The following is a 19,377-nucleotide window of genomic DNA, read 5'->3' as shown; positions in this document are numbered from 1 at the left end:
TTTAGAATTCACCGTCACATGATCAATGGACCAGATATCCTTCTTTATCCATGATTTCCACTCCATGTATTGACCTTGAATCTTGATAAGTGGATTGTTCCATATAGAAGAGTGGAGGGTCGAATTCCAACATATATCAGCACAACTGTCAACTGCACGTAGCGCATTACTGGTGGAAGAAAAAATGATGTTGTTATTAGTTATATGGTTAGGTGCCATGAACGATACATGTTTCAAATGGTTTGCTGAATATAAGCTTAACTCAAGAGATAGCCAAGATGGAGGATGTTCAAGAGGAGATTCAAGCAGCCATTTCGATCCCTGACGAGCAAGGAAAGCTAGATGGTAATCATGGTAACTTGGAAAATTTACACCACCATGTTCTTTAGCAGCTTTGAGTTTTTTCAATGCGATACGAGGAGGCTTTTTCTGCCACAAGAACGAAACCAGTATTGATTCTAACTTAGTATATACTTTAGTATCCAATAAGAAGGGAATCATGGAGAGAATATAGTTAAGTTTGGGAGTCAAAATCATTTTGATGGTATCAAGTCTCCCCCACCAAGATAGTTTAAGAGGGGACCAGCGTTCCGTCAGAGAAGTGGCAATCTGGAACAGTAAATCTGAATTATATTTCCCGGTATCTTCTAAAGATGCACCAAAAAAGATACCTAAATATCTCAGTTTTTGTGATACTGGTTGCAGGTTAAGGCTTCGAAGAAATTCAGGATCTATCGAGCCATGCAAGGGTAAGATCTCGGTCTTGGAGATGTTGAGCTTGTAGCCGGATACTCGAGAATATTTATCCAGCAAAAGAAAAATATACGGTAAGGAAGTTGGGTCTGTATACAATAGCACGTCGTCAGCATAAGCAGACAGTTTCACTTGAAAATCACCGTGGCAGAATCCATGGATGGAGGGATCAGTTCTAATAGCAATGAGTAGTGGTTCAAGTGCAAGGTTGAAAAGAAGTGGGGAAAGAGGGCACCCCTGCCTTTTACCTCGAGTAGGCTGAAAAGAAGTTGAATTCGAGTCATTGATACGTATAGAGGTGGTAGGACACGTATATAGAACTTTCACCATGGAAATGAACGTATCCGTACACCCAAACCATTTCAATACTGCAAAAATGAAGGACCACTCCATACGATCAAATGCCTTTTCTGCGTCCAAGGCTACCGCAGCAAGAGGAGAAGTTGATTGTTGAGCTTGAAGAATAATATGTGCAAACAGTCTAGTGTTATCTGATGAAAGACGACCACTCATGAAGCCACTTTGATCCGGGTGAATGATTGTAGAAAGTACAGACTGTAACCTGATGGCTAAGATTTTAGCAAAGATCTTCGCATCAATATTGATCAAAGATAGAGGCCGGTAGTTTTTGACACTGAGAGGATTTTTATCTGGTTTCAGTAAAACTATAATCGTTGCTTCGGTGAATGTTCCTTGGACTAGACCAGAGTCAATGAGGTGAGTATATAGCTGTAATAGAATAGGGATAAGCAGGTCCTGGAAAGCAAGATAAAATTTAACAGGGAGGCCATCCGGCCCTGGAGCTTTCTTTTTGGCCATGGAAAGTAAAGCTTCACGGATATGAGCATCCGCCAGTGGTGATGAGAGAGTTGCATTTTGTACATCAGAAAGAGTATCATGGGGCAGTGCAGCTAAGAATGGTTCTATAGAAGATGTATCCGGAGTTTCAGATGCGTAGAGCTTGGTGTAAAATTGGTGAAATTGAGAACAAATATCGGCATTATTGAGCCACATCAATCTGGCATCGTCCTGAATAGCCGGAATCATGGTTTTTTCTGATTTTATTTTAACATATTCCGCTAATTGATGTCCACATTTATTGATGTTGGCATAATAATAAGCTGACTTCATGAATACTTCTTTGGCAGCAGAAGAACTGAGCAATAAGTTATACTCAAATCTCAAAGCCCTTAAAGAATTCAAAGATGTGAGGGCATGAGGATGAGATTTATGAAGATCTTCTGCATCTCTCAATTTCTTCTGAAGAGCAATCTCACTTTCCAGGAGTTTCTTTTTCTTGGCAGCAGTGTACGAAATTATCAGCCCTCTAATATATGCCTTGAAACAATCCCAGATGGTAGTCCAGCTTGGCATCCACAGTGTTGAGCTCAAAGAATTCTTTGGTGTGGCACTGCATGGTAGATATAAATTGTTCATCAGACAGTAAACAGGAGTTAAAACGCCATACACTCCTGTTGGGTCTGGTACCCATGTCATTGAGGGACAAGAAAATTGGAGCATGGTCCGACACTGCTATCTCTCCAATGGTGGCAGCATCTACTTTAGCCATCAAATTATAGCTGAGTAGAAAAAAATCAATACGCGAGTAAGAGGCGTGCGGGGCAGAGTAGAAGGTGTAATCCAAGTCATTGGAATGCAGAGTTCTCCACGGGTCACCAAGTTTCAGTTGTTCCAACATGTCTTGCATCTTAAACCAGGACCTTGATTTACGGTAGGGAACAGTCGACTTCCTGTCCAGGAGAGGATTCAGGATCAGATTAAAATCACCCACCAAAATATAATATGAGCCACAGGAAGAAGTAATCAAATCAGCAATGTCATCAAAGAATGGCGGATGATCCACATTCGGTGCATAGATGTTAATAACACTGATCGGAAAATTATTAATAGACATATGAACAGCCAACCATCTGCCCCCAATATCATTAGTATGAGAGGTGATAGCAAAGTCAGTACGTCTCCGCAAAAAGGTGACAACACCTCCTTTTTTATTTACAGCAGCAGAGAATAATACTGGGTAAAAACCCTTCAACACTAATTTAGTGGACTTAGCTGCAGAGAGGTGAGTCTCTTGTAACAGGATAATATCTGAAGAAAATTTTTCAATGTATCTCAAAATCTTGGTTCTTTTTACCGGGTTATTTAGGCCCTTGACGTTGAGAGATAGGCAAGTTATGGACATGTGAAAACAGAATAAAATTCAAAAAGCATAAGAAATAAAGTGCATACAATAATATAAGTACGGGTACACAAAGGTAAATCAGCGATGATGAGACCCTGTGAAGATAAAATGTAAAACTGTACACAGTCTGTATCAATGTGAAAAGTTAGCAAACGAGCTAACATAATCTGTGGGTAAGTGAGTGGCACAGGTAGACCAGTGAATCTGCTGCCAGAGAGATAAAACATGCATGAGAAAATAAACATCACTATAAGAAGCCTAAAAAAAGAACCTGGCTCAAATACAGGTATGAAACCATATGAGAAATACCAGAAGCATTACTTCATGTTCATAGTTCAGGTCTTATCAATAGAGGAAGGCTGCACAGATTCAAGGAACTCAGCCAGGACAGCAGGGTCGGTGTAGTCTGTGGTTTTGTTGTTATAGGTAACCCTCATGCGAGCTGGGAAGAGGACACCAAACTTTGTACCAATATCTTTCAATTTAGGTCTATATGCCAGGAACTGCTTGCGTCTTTTAGTAGTCTCCTTTGCTAAATCCGGTACAAAAAGTAATTTGGTACCTTCAAACACAATCGGGCCATGCATTTTCGCATGCTGCATGAGCAGCATGGTCTGGCTGTGGCGCAACATGGTTACCACAATCGGCCTGGGGAACCTGGATGTCTGGTGTCGCTGATGAGGCACTCGATACGCGTTGTCAAACTCCAGTTTGTGAGTATCATTTAGTTTAAGAATCTGCGGTAGCAGGGCACCCAGGAATTCCACAATATCGCACGCTTCCCTTCCCTCAGCCAGGCCAAGCATACGGAAGCCATTACGTCGGGCCTTGTTGTCAGCGTCCTCCAGCGCACGCTCTAGCATAGCAACACGTGCTGTCTGGCGGCGGAGTATTTTCAGCGATTCATCAGTCGCCGCGGCTTTAGTTTCTTAGACGTCAATGCGAGAGAGTACCTTGGTGAATTCCCCTTTCAGGTTGGTGAGGTCCTCCTTAATCTCCGAGATGTCCTGTTTGGTATCAGTAAGGAGCTCTCAAATGCCGCGAAGCTCGGCCATTATGGCTGACGTCTCGTCGTCTGATTTCCCTGCAGTTTGCTTGTGCGGGGATGCTGGTTCAGCGTTCTTTCTCTTTCCCGGTTTCGACGCTGACATGTTGGAAAGAAGCTGAGCCAAGTGATTATTCTTTCAAATTAGTAAAAGTGAGGTTATTTCGAGGCACTAACACGAGGATCTCCAGAGCTAATCCACTAGGCTGCCATCCGTGCTTGCGCTCACTAGCGCCCCCCCCCCTCCCACCCCATCCTTAACAAATTACTGTACTGCAAAAATAAACAACCACAGCATTTGGTAAATAGTGCAAATGGTAACAAAAAAACAAATTATTTTGAACAAGCCTAGGAGAGCTCAACAATTTCAGGGTGTTTTATGATTTTGTGACCTACATAAGTGAATTACATTTTCTACCTGTCTATCTTGCAGTTGATTTGTGGTGGATTAGGGTTTGGGAGGCAGGGAAAGATGAAGATTCTCTGTGCTTATCCACAGATGTGGGAGCTTTTCAGTATCATACTAAAATGAGGGAATTCATTCATTCAATTTTCTTTCCGTTCTCCCAGGTTTACAAGAATTTATTCAGGTACTCAAGCTTTTTTCCCTGTCCTTCCTGGTGGACTCACACTCTATCTAATGTACCTGGGGCAATGGGGGGATTAAGTGACTTGTCCAGGGTCACAAGGAGCAGCATGGGTTTAAACCCACAACCTCAGGGTGCTGAGGCTGTAGCTTTAACCACTTTTCAGTCTAGTTTGAATACAACGGGAAAATTGTATTTTACCAAGAATCACACACAAAAGGAAAGAGGCAGATGCTATAACACCAGTAGCAAAAAGCAAAAGTGAACAGTGCCAAGAATATGCTGCAGGGGGGGAGGGAGGTGTCGGTTGGGTGGGCGAGATTGGGCATCTTTCCCACTACCGAGGGGAGTTGGGGGGTTGTTGTTTGGCGGTGGGAAACATTGGGCATCTCTCCCACTGCTGAGGGTGGGAGGCGTTGGCGGCAGGAGAGACAGTATCTCTCCCGCTGACAAAGGGGGCTATAATGCACAGTCAAAACACACGCCACAAGATACACTTTTAACAGTGCTGTCATTGTACTTGCAACTCCCTGGACCAGTCGCTGATTTTTGTCGCCAAAAGCTGATGCCGCTCTTGGAGAATGGCGCGGCAATTTTTAAGAATCCACCGGAGTGCTCATTTCATTATTGAAGAGACCATTTGCATGACAGTGTGAGAGATTGCTAGAAAGCTCGCTAAAGACTGTGATAAGCCGTTTTGATAATCTGCTGCTAAAATGCATACAGGCTAAACAGTTGGAAACCAGTATAGCGACCGCATTAAAGTTTTGAGAATCTGGGCCCTAGTGAGGATAGATAAGTGCATACTGTCAGCCTAGCATTGCTAGCAGTCAGCATTTTCAGTTGGCCTAACTAACGTCAGCAAAGGCCTATGGGACATTATATCAATCTGACTCTGGAATGTTGATGCAATAGACCCTAAATGCTCCTGCACAGAATTCACATACATTAAGCATCCAGCCGCAAACCTTACACATACATTTCCAAATTTAACAATGTCAGTTTTCCATTGCTTCTTTTATCAAACCCCTCAGCCCTGTTCCTACCACAGCCCTCTATGGCAGCAATTTTGAAAAATCTGCAGAGCTAGAACTGTAAGCATTGCAAATTGTTCTGTAAGCCATTATAAAATATGTTTCTTGCCTCCCTAATCATGCAGTTAGTCCATTGCTTGATATTCCTTGAAGACAACACTGTTTTTCAATGCACCTACCTATAAGATCGGAGGCCTGCTTGTTCATATTGATTCTGCGGAGGATCTCTCTTGTTTTCTCCAAGTAACTGTCAGGGAAATGCTCTATTAAGAGATATGCTAAGTCATTTGGCAAGGCACTCATAACCTCTGCTTTGGGAAGGCTGACATCTTCCCTTGACCCATCTCCAATTAAGCAATTTTTAAATGTTTTTAGATCGTACGCCAAAAGGTTTTCCAGAACTCGTACGAGATTGTTTTCATGAAAAGTTTTAGAGGTGGATGAATACGCCATGGTGCTGTTCCAACTTTAGAGTGCCTGCATAAAAAACAAAAATGAAAGGGCACCATCAAGGTCACCATAAATCTCCAATTTACAGGAAAACAGAGAGACAAGATCAGACCAGCTTTAGTTTCAGTGCATGCTGAGATATGCATCTTTAAAATTCATGTGAAAAATATAACCAAGAGTTCCGCATTCAGTGAGGCAAAAACCAGGCCTGTTGTTTCTAAGCAAGAGGAATCATAAGTAACATAGTTCCCCTTTTACTAAACCGCACTAGCGGTTTTTAGCGCCAGGAGCCGCGATAAATGCTGCGTGCGGCTCCCGACACTCATAGAGTTCCTATGAGCGTTGGGAGCAGCGCACAGCTTTCAGTGCAGCTCCCAGTACTAAAAACTGCTAGTGTGGTTTAGTAAAAGAGGGACATAATGCCTGTTCTCAAGAAGAAAAGACTTATGAATGTGGTATTTTACCTTGATTTAAGAGCTGATTACCGTGTATTTTGCCAACATCTGTCTGTCATATATATATTTCTTTCAAAACACTTTCTTTTATCTCTCATTCGCTGCCTTTCTCGTCTATCAATACTTAATTATTCCTCACAAGTTTATTTATTTATTTTATATATTTATAAACCACTTATAGCCTAAGGGGTTCATAAAACAAAAATATGTCAAAAATCCCGCTCAAGTCGGCACTTGGCCAACCTAAAAGTGCCAATAATCGAAATGGGTATTTAGACTTATCCAGAGACTTTTTAGGCCTCTGAACCCCACTGTAAGCCCAGAGCTCAAAGTGGTGTTTTTGGAAGAGTGGTTAGGATGGGAGGTGGGTGGGATGTGGGCCGACCTAGACTTAGTCGTACTGCAGGGATATTGTCACCTTTCCAGTGCCCTTTACTACTTAGAAGATTTTCTTTCTTTCTTTCTCTTTTTTTCCTCTCTGGTTTATTATTATTATGTGGCAGTGGAATATAAACAGTATCTCATCATTGCCTATACCTTTTGGCCTAAGCTAAAGCTTATTTCCTTTTGCCTTCTTATTCTTTTTAGTTAATGTGTTATATTAGGCCTAGTTTGCTAGAGTGCTTTTAGGTTTCAGGATCTTTCTTAGATTGTAGGGAATGAGGATTGTTTTATTTATTTATTTTAGTTATACATTTCCATTTCTTTTTTCTCGTAGAAGGGTAGCTACCTAAGAGGATAAATCCATTACACATCATATGTATTATTGATGTAAGAATTTTTCAGATATTTCTAAGATTGATGTTTTTGTTTATTTTCTCTTACTTTTATGTATTATTGTTATGCACATTTTGTTTTATATGGTTTATTCTGATATCATGAGTCCTATTGAAACTGGTGTCATATTAGATAAGCTTGATTCCTGAGTAATGGCCCTTCATCCTTCCACTCCTACTGGATGTGGACGATGTCGTGACAATAACTACAAACCCCTTATACCATGATCAAGAGGGGGAAGCCTTCTACATGTAGGCTTCCAGAGGGGAATTTTAGGGGGGAATGAGGACGAATCAGAGGAAAATCAGAAATAAGACCTGCATGAAAATGTAGGCGGAAGATGACACAAGCATAAGACCTGCAAATATTGTAGACGAAGATCCCTGTGAAACCCCAAATAGTTATATTTCTAAGAGAGACATTAGGCTTATGAATTCAGACTTCTAAGCAGTCATTTCCCTCTCTGTCAGCAAAAGAGAGAGATTCACCTTTGCTCCAGAAACCAGCAATCCTGACTATGGCATTGTTTTGGGACATGATATGATGTTCTCCTAAGAAGTACTAGCAAGGACAGTGTAACTTAGGAAGGTGGGGGTCTGTTCTCCAGAGTTATTAGCCTTAGTATTGGAAATGCACTTGTCAGGGAAATATAGGAAGATCAGTTTTGGCACCAGGTGAGGTCACGTTTCAGTATGGCTCCATGATAGACCATCCGTCCAATAAAAATGACATATGTGACAACCAATGAGAAGTGAGTAACTAGGAGGTACCCTAGTCTACTGATATAATGTATATAATGAACATGCTGGATGGCATAAGAGAGGAAGGAGGAGAGAAGAGAGAGGAGTCAGACCCAAAAGAACATCAGATTGCTATTTCATATGTATGCTATCCTTTGTAGCCAATATGTTGTACTTTGCTATTTCATGTGAGTTGCCTTATGCTTATTACTAATAAACTTAACTTATTGTCACTGTCACGAGGTCTTTTATTATGGGCTGATGATAAGATCTCGCAGCAATCTTATCACCACCAAACCTCCCCAAACCCCACTATACTGTCATATAGGTGGCACCTGCAGCCATAATGGCTATTGGGGTTGTAGACAGGTGATTATAGTGGGTTTTGGGGATGTTTTTTTTTTTTTTGGGGGGGGGGGGGCTCACCATGACCTGCAAGGGAGTTGTGGTGAGATGTTTATGTGGCACTCTTTTTGTGAAGTTCACAGCAGTGCCCTCTAAGGTGCCCCACTACTCTGTTGCCATGTCTGGGTGGCCAGTTTATCACTTTGCTAGCCCCTCCCACATCCAAAAGGTCTTGTTCTGGGTGTTTGGGACTTGGACGATTTTTTTGGACAAGAATGTGGTATAAAGATAGGCGACTTGGCGGTCTGGTTGATCAAACGACTGGATGTAGAAGTAGATGATTTTTTAAAAATATATATATTTTGGACGTATTTTTTAAGAATGGACTTTAGATGCTGCCAACTTTGGGTGACTAGCGCCCCAGGCCCAAAACGGACTTAGATGTTTCTTTTAATTATGCCCCTCCACATGGTTTACATTCAGGTACTCAAGTATATTTCCCTATCTGTCCTGGTGGGCTCACACTCAATGTACCTGGAGCAATGGGGATTAAGTGATTTGCCCAGGATCACAAGGAGCACAATAGGATTTGGACCCATAACTTCAGGGTGCTGAGGCTTTAGTTCTAACCACTGTGCTACACACTCCCAGTTTTATGTATTTTCCTCTCTTACTCCTCTCTATCTTATTCCTCCATTTTCTCTTCTCTGCTTCATATTTCTCCATCATCTCTCTTCCATCAGTTAATTTCTCCACTGCCCTTCTTAATCTCTCTGCTAACTCACACCCATGCTCTCAGCCTTCCATCTTCCTGTCTGTGTCATCTGTTGTCCCCACATTTCAATTTGTCTCTCCCTGTCAAGGTATATTTGGTTACTAGCTGATGATACATGGTGCCCAAGAAGAAGGAACCAAGAAGAGGGGCTCCAGATTTGTAGATGTATCTCTGATTTTTATTATATGACATATTTATTTTATTTGCAAATTTAGAAAGGCAATAAGGTGGGGAGCATGGGTGACTCGAGCCCTACACAGTGGAGAGCTTAGCTCTGGTCACCTTGTTAAGCAGACTGGATGGACCGTAAGGGTTATTTATCTGTCATAATTTACTAGATATTACTGTGTATATTGTAAAATGCAGGCCACCTCTTCCAATTGGCTGACAGGGCTGTGTAGGTTAGAAAGGTAACACTACCATCAAATGACCTGTGTACAGCATAGAGCAGTGGTTCTTAAACTTGTCCTGGGGGATCCCCAGCCAATCGGGTTTTCAAGATATCCCTAAAGTAAGTAGTAGGCATGCAAATTTTGCTCATGCATATTCATTGGGGATATCTTGAAAACTTGACTGGCTGGGGGGTCCCCCCAGGACAGGTTTAAGAACCATTAGCATAGAGAATCCAAACAGAAGAAACTGCTGTAGAATTTCTCATGATGATACATATATATGTGCATATATGTTAGTATTTTAAACATTAATATGCATAACCTTTGTGCAAATGTTAGCACTTAGTTTTGACAATTATACCTATAAGAGCAACTCTATAATCTAGGTTAGTGCTTCTTAACTCAGTCCCTGGAGCATACCTAGCCAGTCAGGCTTTCAGGATATCTACAATGAATACAGTACTCCCCCGAAATTCACGGGGTTCTGTTCCAGGAGCACCCGTGAATTTTGAAAAAACATGAATGCGGTTTAGGAGCGGATCGAAGAGGGCTGCAGGGGGTGGCAGCGGGTGCTGAAAAACAATATTTAAGCTGGCAGGAGGCGATGTTGAGACCGGTGCCACTAAGAACTAAGGTAAAGGCGAATGAATATTCAGGCAGTGCAATGGGAAGACTGACTGGATGTGCAAAAGGCAGTTGGGTACAGCTGGAGTGCTGAAGAAGTGGAGAAGGTGGAAAAGGAGTGCTGTGCAGGGTCAGGAAAGTAAAGCTGGGGTGCTGGATGGGGCGTCGTCAGGAACCTCCCACCCAAAAAAGTGACCTGTGTAAACTGCTAGCCATTCTTTTCTTGAGCAGGCAAAGAAGGGGGAAAGCTGTTTTTCCATTGGTCAGTCATTTGTGGTATTTTCTGACCAGAAGAAGCGGTCAGAAAATACCGCGAATGACTGAGTCCGTGAAATTGTGAATTCGCGAGGGTCTACTGTATGCCTGAGCTAGCTTTGCATGCCCTGCCTCCTTGGTGTACAGATCTATCTCATGCATATTCATTGTAGATAGCCTGAAAACCTGACTGGCCGAGTGTGCCCTAGGACTGGGTTGAGAGGCACTGATATAGGTAGGGTTATCAGACAGTTAAGAGGACTGTCCGGGTGTTCGGACGGATTTTTAAAACCCGGCAGATTGTCCAAGTTTTGGAAGGCCCTGAGCTCGAGGCTGCATTCAAAGGGCCCCCAAGCATGTGCGGATGCAATGCTATGACATCACATGCATGCATAGGATAAAATTGCATCACATCCTCAAATGCTCGGAGGCCCTCCAGATGCGACCCGGATTTGGGGAAATAGAAGTAGATTGCCGGTCGGCTGTAATGAACCTAGCAGGCTGCCATCGGCCTCCACAGCACGTTCCCTCTGCCGTGGTTCCGCCCCTTCTCTGACGTACGGAACTGCAGCAGAGGGAACGTGATGCAGAGGCTGATGGCAGCCTGCTAGGTTCGCTACAGCCGACTGGCAATCCTCTGCAGGCTGCTTTGAAGGTGAGACCGGAAAGCCAGGAGAGAGATGGTGGACAATGGGATGGAGGGAGGGCCAAATCTAATTACCCTGCGGGCCTGAGTTTGACACCCCTTTTCTATATACTCCCTCACAGGGTATATTATACCTCGCATTTGAGCCATGTAGCAATGTAATTAGATTTGTAATGTATAAAGGAACCTCCCCTGCTAAAATTTAAAAAAACCATAACACAAAGCTTAAAATCAACTCCAGTTATAGAACTGCCCCGCTCCCACCAAATGTCTTAGAATTAGCTACACAAAATAACTTTCTTTTTTTTCAGTATGGAAGAAGCTGGGACTGTCAAGCAATTCATTGTTCAACATGCTGTTTTTTTCAACTTAGATTGGCACCAGCAAATCTTATGACTTAGACCAGTGTATTTCAAACTGTGTGCCGTGGCACACTAGCGTGCCTCCTGAGATTTCAGGTGTGACGCAATACACTGGGAGGAGGAGAGACACCGGCACCGGCACTAGCTTCTCACCATGAGATATAGGGTAAATAAAGTAATCCAAAAACACATATATGTGCCAGCACCTCTCCTTCTCTCCAGCCCTCTTTCCTGCTGCCACCCCTGGCAGCTCAGGGCCTCTCTGGAGGGCCTTCGCACATGCACAGACGTCCGCGCACTTCCGGATGCCTCAAGCCGTGGCCACTACGTTTAGTATGCCGTGGTTCAACAAAGTTTCCAGGACACTGACTTATGGGGTTCATTTTCAAAGCACTTAGACACACAAAGTACTGTAGGTTTCTATGGTACTTTATTTGTCTAAGTACTTTGAATATGAGTAGGGTGCCAGATTTTCCAATTGGAAAATCTGGACCCCCCCTAGACCTGCCCCCAGGCCTGCCCAGTTCCGCCCATCCCTGCCCTGTAACACCCTAATCCCACCCCGTTGCCTGCTCTTGTTGGGCAGGAAGTCCGCGCAGGCGTGGATGCCACATGATGATGTCACACGTGTGCATGACATCATTGCATGGCATCTGCTCATGCGTGGACTTCCTTCCTGCCCGATATGATTTGAGGAGGCTTTTCAAAACCCAGACAAAGAGCCGGGTTTTGAAAAGCCGTCCGGACATGTCCTCAAAAGGGGAAATCCGTATGTCTGGTAACCCTAAATATGAGCCCCTATGTTCCATAAATATTAAGTATGTCCTACAATCTAGCTTTTGATTAATTCATGGTAGCAGTATTACACTTTGGGCTGGCTCCTCCTGAGTCAATGGACTCTGGTAAAGAATATTCTTTGGCCCAAATGAAATGCTCAGGTGGACCGCCCCCCCTTCCCCCTTTACTATGCCACTGGTTGAATTTTCTATTTCCCCAATTATGGCCATTAGTGCAGGAACTCTTACCAACACCAACAATGAAGCTGCTGAGGAATTTAAAACGTACCTGCTAAATGTAATTGAAGAAAAGGGGTATTTGCCCAAGCAGGTCTTCAATGTGAATGAGACTGACTTGTTTTACAAGCAGACTGGGAAACGGATATCTATAATGAAAATGTCATCAAAAGTCCCAGGATTGAAGGCATTTAAAGATCGCCCCACCCTGCTACTGTGTGCCAATGCCAAGGGTGATTTCAAATGCATGCCTTTTATGGTCTACAGAGTCCATAAAACGTAATAAACGGAACTTCATGCTAGTCCACTGGAAATGGCATCACAAAGCTTGATGATGTCCACGTTATTCTAGGATTGGTTCAACAACTGTTTCATTCCAAAAGTTAAATTATATCTCCATCATAAAAACCTTGCATTTAAGGTATTGCTGATTTTGGATAATGCACCAGTACAGTGGCGTAGCGAGGGTAGGAGGGCACCAGGGGCACCATTCTGACTTCTTCCATGCCCTCTGTTCCTTACCCACCCCTAAGCCACACTTGCGTCTTCCCTTCCCCCCGTACCTCTTTCAGTCTTCGCCAATGCGAGCAGCTTGTTTGGCCTGCTGCTTGTGCCAATGTTGGCTTTCCCTCTGACATCACTTCCTGGCCCGTGACCTGTAGGTGATTTCAGAGGGGAGACAGGCTGGCATGAGCAGCAGACCAGAGGAATTGCTTGTGCTGATGAAGATTTAAAAAGGTATGGTGGGGGGAATGGAGGGTGTGAGAGTGGCAGGGGTGAAGAGGTACCAGTGCCCTCATCAAGATGATGTTTGGGGTGATCCCCCCCTCCCAGTTATGCCACTGCAACAGTACACTGTCAGCAAGGCCTGAAAAATGCACACCCTGGCACTGAAGTTCTCTTCATGCCTCCTAACACAACATCCCTCATCTAGCTCCTTGCTAAGGGAACAATAAAGGCTTTCAAGAGCCACTACATGCGAGAGCTGTACAGCAAGGCCTGTGAAGCTTTAGATTCTGACCATGTTTGATTACTGGAAGACAGAGACAATATGCAATGGCATAGCCAAGGATGACATCCACAGACTTCTTTGAACAACTGTTGGAAAAAAGTTTGGCTAGACTGTGTAACAAACTTTGAGGGCTTTGAAGGTGTTGCAGAAAACAAAAAATAGAAATGTGGATACCACTGTGTTCGAAAAATCAGCGGACAAGGCTTCGAGGACATGACACAAGGAAGAAATTTTAGAAGAGACCAGGATGAGAAGGCGCAACAAGGCATCAGAGATAGTGATGGTGGGGAGGCATCAAACATTCCAAAAATCATGCCTCTCACATCATCAAAAATAGCAGGATGGGCATCAATGTTGGAAAATGTTCAGTGACATGGAGGAATGTGATACCATGCTGCAACACAGTCTAAAATTCAAGCGTCTGACAAGCTCTGCATGTGCTCCTTATGCTGAGACACTTAAGGACTTGAGAAGGAAAGCCAAGAAGACAAGGCTGACACCGTTTTTTCAGTCAACACGTTGCGAGACGCACGCACCAGAGTTGATGTGACAGAAGGTGACTTGCCAACCTCAACTCATGCACCAGGGGTTGATCAGACTGAAGTTGACCTACCAGCACTGACATCTCCATCTTCTGCAGGTACTGTCATTCTTGAGCTGCCTGCCTGTCCCTCTCCAGAGGCTGATGTGTCAGAAGTTGGCCTTTCAGCCTCGACTCGTGTGCCAGAGGTTGATCAGGCTGAGGCCGACCTACCAGCATCAACATCTTCGTCTTCTACTGCCATTCTGGAGCTGCAAGTCTCTCCCTCTCCAGAGGTTGATTTGACAGACGTTCACCTTGAGTGATACAGTGTTCTGTACATCTGTACTATATTTTTGGAAAGCTGGTTTTTGTCAAGCAATGTTTTCATAATGGTGGTGTACCATCTCTTTAGATACAATATGTCCATTTCCCAGTCTGTGCTGTACTATGCTACAGTATCTCTGAACTGTTTAGGTCTCTTCCTATCTTGATTTTAGAAAATTGTTAAAGACTCAACTCTTTGATAGGCTGGTATCTTAATGCATTCTGCTTCATTTTTTCAATCAAGTTCCTTATAGTCAACTTGATGTATTATATCTGTTCTATGTATTACTTCTTTCCCTGTCATGCCGGTATTTTCTGCATTGTATTGTAAATGCTTTCTGTCTTTATCTGTTTTTAAGTCCATTATTCTAATTTGTATTTTATCTGTATCCCATGTATTAGCTCACCTTGTTGTGAACCGCCTAGAACTTTTTTTGGTATGGCGGTATATAAGAATAAAATTATTATTATTATTAATGTTGAGCACACTAAGGGACCCTCAATAGCATGTCCCTGCGTGGCTAATGCACCAAAGCCCATTCAATTCCTATGAGCTCTGGTGCTTTTTTGTCACAAGAGAATCACTACTGTGGCTTTGTAAAAGGGGCCCTAATTGCTTTCTATGGTTGTGTGATACTGTATAGTACAGTACATTACTGTATTTATTTTTCACACACTGTTGTGTGCAATTTTTTTTGTTTAAGAATGTTACTTCTATAAGCAGTATTGCAAATAATAATAATTTAAAAAAAACTGCTTACAACATTCTAAATGTTCTATAGTTTTTGTCAAATGCTGTCCCATGCAGGATCCTATAGGATCCATTATTCGCTTTATGTGGTTTTCAGGTGCAAAATGTACTGCTGGAACCTAACTTCTATTGTCCCATAGATGCAGATTTTGTTATTTGCAATTTTATGGTTTACGAACTATGCCGCAGAAAAACAAGAACGGACCGTATCTGCATGGTTACAGAACCTGAAAATTTTTTCCTTCCTGTTTCAAATATCACAATACTTTCAGCTGGCATCTGACTTTCACTTCTCTTCCTCAAAACTAAGGATCCTTTTATATGTATCCCACACTTTCCAGGATTCTGTTCCTGCAATATCTGTGGTGAGTCCCTTCTTCAGAATGCAGTGAATACATGGATATGAAATACCAGTAGGTTCTTGCAGCTACTGGCACTACTGCCAGAGCTGAAAGGATAGAATAAGAATCATAGTAACATAGTAGATGACGGCAGATAATGACCCGAATGGTCCATCCAGTCTGCCCAACCTGATTCAATTTAAATTTTTAAATTTTTTTCTTCTTAGCTATATCTGGGCAAAAATCCAAAGCTTTACCCTGTAATGTGCTTGGATTCCAACTGCTGAAATCTCTGTTAAGACTTACTCCAGCCCATCTACACCCTCCCAGCCATTGAAGCCCTCCCCAGCCCATCCTCCACCAAACGGCCATATACGGTGTCAGGTCAAAAGCGCGCCGGGACAAAGGCGTGCCCAGACAATTGAGCGCAGCGCGTGCTGCCGCGCCGCTCTAAATTACTGTTTTTAGTGCTCCGACGGGGGTGTGTGGGGGGGAACCCCCCCAACTTTACTTAATAGATATCGCGCCGCGTTGTGGGGGGTGGGTTGTAACCCCCCACATTTTACTGAAAACTTCACTTTTTCCCTGTTTTTAGGGAAAAAGTTCAGTTTACAGTAAAATGTGGAGGGTTACAACCCCCCCAAAACGCCGGCGCGATGTCTATTAAGTAAACTGGGGGGGTTCCCCAACAAAACCCCCCGTCGGAGCACCTAAAAACTGTAATTTAGAGCGGCACGGCGGCGTGCGCTGCGCTCAATTGTCGGCGCGCGCTTTTGTCTTTCGCGTCGTTGTCTATGAACCCCATATACAGACACACGTGCAAGTCTGCCCAGTACTGGCCTTAGTTCAATATTTAAATCAGTTCTCCTCCAGGCTCCATTTGTGGGCTTCTGGGTGGGTGAGGGAAAAAAGGGTAGAGCAAATTTTGCCCACTTGTGTTTTGTTTTGGTTTTTTTTTTAATTAATCTTTATTCATTTTTAAGAAGCTCAGAATAAGTGTAACATATAATACAATCATTTATACTTTAACATCACTTAATAGATCATCAAATTCTAACTCGCATTAAATATCCCCCCCCCCCTTATGCCCAACAGTTATTCATAAGCAAAAGAAATCATAAAATATTCCCACCCTCAACCCACCCTGGACGTGTATGAACAAAAGGGGAAAAAATAATATTTATTCTGAAAGGTCACTTTGGTCAGCCACAAAACTTAGAGACTTGAAGAAAGCACAGCATATACGGACCCCTGAGCCCCAAGCCAGCTTCGGAAGTACCGAAAACAGGAAGTTACAGAGATATTTATACATTCTTCTGGCTATACAACTGAATTCTAGAAAAAAACTTTTCACGTGTTACTTTTCTTAACAATCATTGGTCCTAAGCTCACACTAGCAGGTCACTAGCAGGTCACTTATCTAAGCCCTGCAGTCTTTCTATTACATGTGGTTTATGCTGAGATAGCTATTAAGAAGCTAGAATGCCCAAGCTAAAACACCCAGTGCAGGCAGGCTAGAACATGATATAAGTTAGGTCTGCGGCTAAACATAATTCAGCATTTTCTTAAAAGAGAAAACTTAGTTCAACACTTAGGAAAACCAGTCCCAGACTCCTTCAATTCTATGCAGTAATTTCAATCTACAGTATCTTGTTAATGGCTCCCAAATAACTTGTGTTTTTAATCAGTCAGGCAAGACAGAGAGATATATGAGGAAAGATTGTTCTCAGGAGCTCACTTTTCAATCAGATCGGTCTACTTCCCCCAACCTTCCCTCCCCACCCCAGTATTGACATCTAAATAACAAAAGCAGCAACAGAAGACCCGGATGGCAACCGTATCAGCAGTCGGAGTCTTTGCTATCTCATACAGCACAGACTTCGTCTGTCATACATAGGGGGCATCTCAGTGAAAACTTTCATACGTTTAGATGGACGGGAAAGACAGTTAATAAAATAAACATTCCAGGAAAGAAGATAATAAAATTCCTGGAACATTCCAGACAGATAATAAAATAAACATTCTCCCTCGAGCAAGATGCACATAAAAAATACTGTACTGAGTAAAAAGCAATCAGGCAGGAGATCGCGATCTGTGACCGACAGCTGACCTGTGACCTTAGCCATGTGGACAGGACAGGATATTCGGACAGACGTTATTCTTTTCCTGCCTTCGTTTGCCAGTTACTGTAGTTTTGTCACCTGGCTTTTACTCGCCTTTCCTTTTTCTCCTTAGCTTCTACAGCTCTGCACCAACTCCCCCTCCCCTTTCTTTCTGATCATCTTTTTATGCCTTTATCTTTTCAAGCCACTCCTTTAGGTTGAATGGTCTCTTTTTAACTCTTGCTTTAATTTACTTTTCTACTATCCCTCATAGGGTCCAGCTCTGTGGGTGCTGCGGGTGCCTGAGCGCCCCCAATACTGAACCAATTCCTTGACCGTGTCCGGAGAGAAACAATTTCCATTGGGTTTAGCACCCCCCCCTCCCCCCCCAATGGTTCCTAGCCCTTAGCACGGGCTCCTTTCAGGTTAACGCACTCTCCTCTCCATCAAGAGCTGCTCATCCTGCCAGCGCCTTCCTTTCACATGGAACTTGATCGCTCCATCTTGCAACAGCAGCCAGTCGCTTCGACAACATTTTGTCGCTAAGTATATATAGTAAGGCGTGCGCCCCGATGTCCTCCATCGCCCATCCCCCCCTTCTCTTTTTCAACAACTACACAAAACTGAAATCGATTTCGATTAATCGTAGCAGAAGAAGGATGTGAGGCTTACCGTCCCCGGGGAAAGCGAAGGTTCCGTGCCGCTTGTCGGAAGACTAAAGTACAAAAAAGACGTGAAGTTTCAGTTTCTATTTGATTTCGGTTCGGCATTCGGATCTTTTCCAGATAAGCCCCGCCACTAATGGAAAAAGTGGACGCGCCGAAAGTTAAGCCCCGCCACCTTTTGCCAGCGCACGCACGCAACCTTAACCAGTGAAGTTCACAGCACAACGGCCCCACAACGCGGCGCGATGTGTATAAAGTAAAGGGGGGGGGCGCCCCGCCGTCGGAGCACCCAAAAAAGAGAATATGAAACTTAACATTATAAAAAAATAGGATAAACTGTCGACCATTTTTTAAGGGCTCCGACGGGGGGGGGGGGGGGTGTGTGGGAGGGGGCCCACCACTTTACTTTCTACAGATCGCGCCTCTTTTTTATAATTTTTTTTGGGTGGCGGGGGTTAACTTTTTGGCGGGGCTTATCTGGAAAAGATCCCGGCATTCTTATCCTTTCCTGGGAACGGGTAAAACGCGGACCTCACGGATATAAAACCGCACGTCCTTAAAAATCCGAGGTCCGTGCATTGACAAGTCCGCCTTCTCCGTGAGGTACGCGTTTTACCCCTCTTTTCCTCTTCTGTCACACCTCTGGGTTTTTTTTTTAATTTGAAAAAAACACACACATATATATATATATACATACTAGCTGATGGCCCTGCGTTGCACAGGTATTTAATTATAGCAATAACACTGTAAATGGATTCAAATAAAGATACTTTATAGTGGTGAATGAAAATATTTTTTTACTTTATAAAAAGTACAATATTCAAATTATAATGTGAAATATTTGACAAAATGAATACAATACAACTAACACAAAACTTGATTATAAACAACATTTTTAGTTTCACCTCCAGGAGCAAGAACATATACATTATTGGGTGAACCCACCCTTCCCACGTGTGCAGGTGGGCCGCGAGACCCCCAGAACATATCACCCCAGGTAGTGAGGGATCTGCATACCAAGTTTCATTCAAATCGGTCCCACAGCTTTTTACATTTTTTCCATTGACTTGAATGGGTGAAATCTGATTTTCTGTTTGTAGCTCCGCCCACGTGTGCAGGTGGGCCGCGAGACCCCAAGAACATATCACCCCCGGTAGTGAGGGATCTGCATACCAAGTTTCATTCAAATCGGTCCCACAGCTT

General features: G+C 43.3%; 1 protein-coding gene across 1 annotated transcript in view; it reads right to left on the bottom strand.

Moving 5' to 3' along the window:
- The window catches only part of LOC117357233 (NACHT, LRR and PYD domains-containing protein 3-like), a 104,148-nt gene extending 85,842 nt beyond the window's left edge, over positions 1-18,306 (bottom strand). The window contains exons 1-2 of the mRNA XM_033937605.1: positions 18,182-18,306; positions 5,802-6,099 (exon numbers count right to left, since the gene is read on the bottom strand). Coding sequence (XP_033793496.1) covers positions 5,802-6,075 — 274 coding nt within the window. The 5' untranslated portion in view covers positions 6,076-6,099; positions 18,182-18,306. The remainder of the gene's footprint in view (positions 1-5,801; positions 6,100-18,181) is intronic.
- Between the last annotated feature and the right edge of the window lie 1,071 nt (positions 18,307-19,377).

This window comes from Geotrypetes seraphini, chromosome 3 (assembly GCF_902459505.1).
Source record: "Geotrypetes seraphini chromosome 3, aGeoSer1.1, whole genome shotgun sequence".
NCBI lineage: Eukaryota > Metazoa > Chordata > Amphibia > Gymnophiona > Dermophiidae > Geotrypetes > Geotrypetes seraphini.
This window is presented reverse-complemented; position numbering and strand designations above follow the sequence as displayed.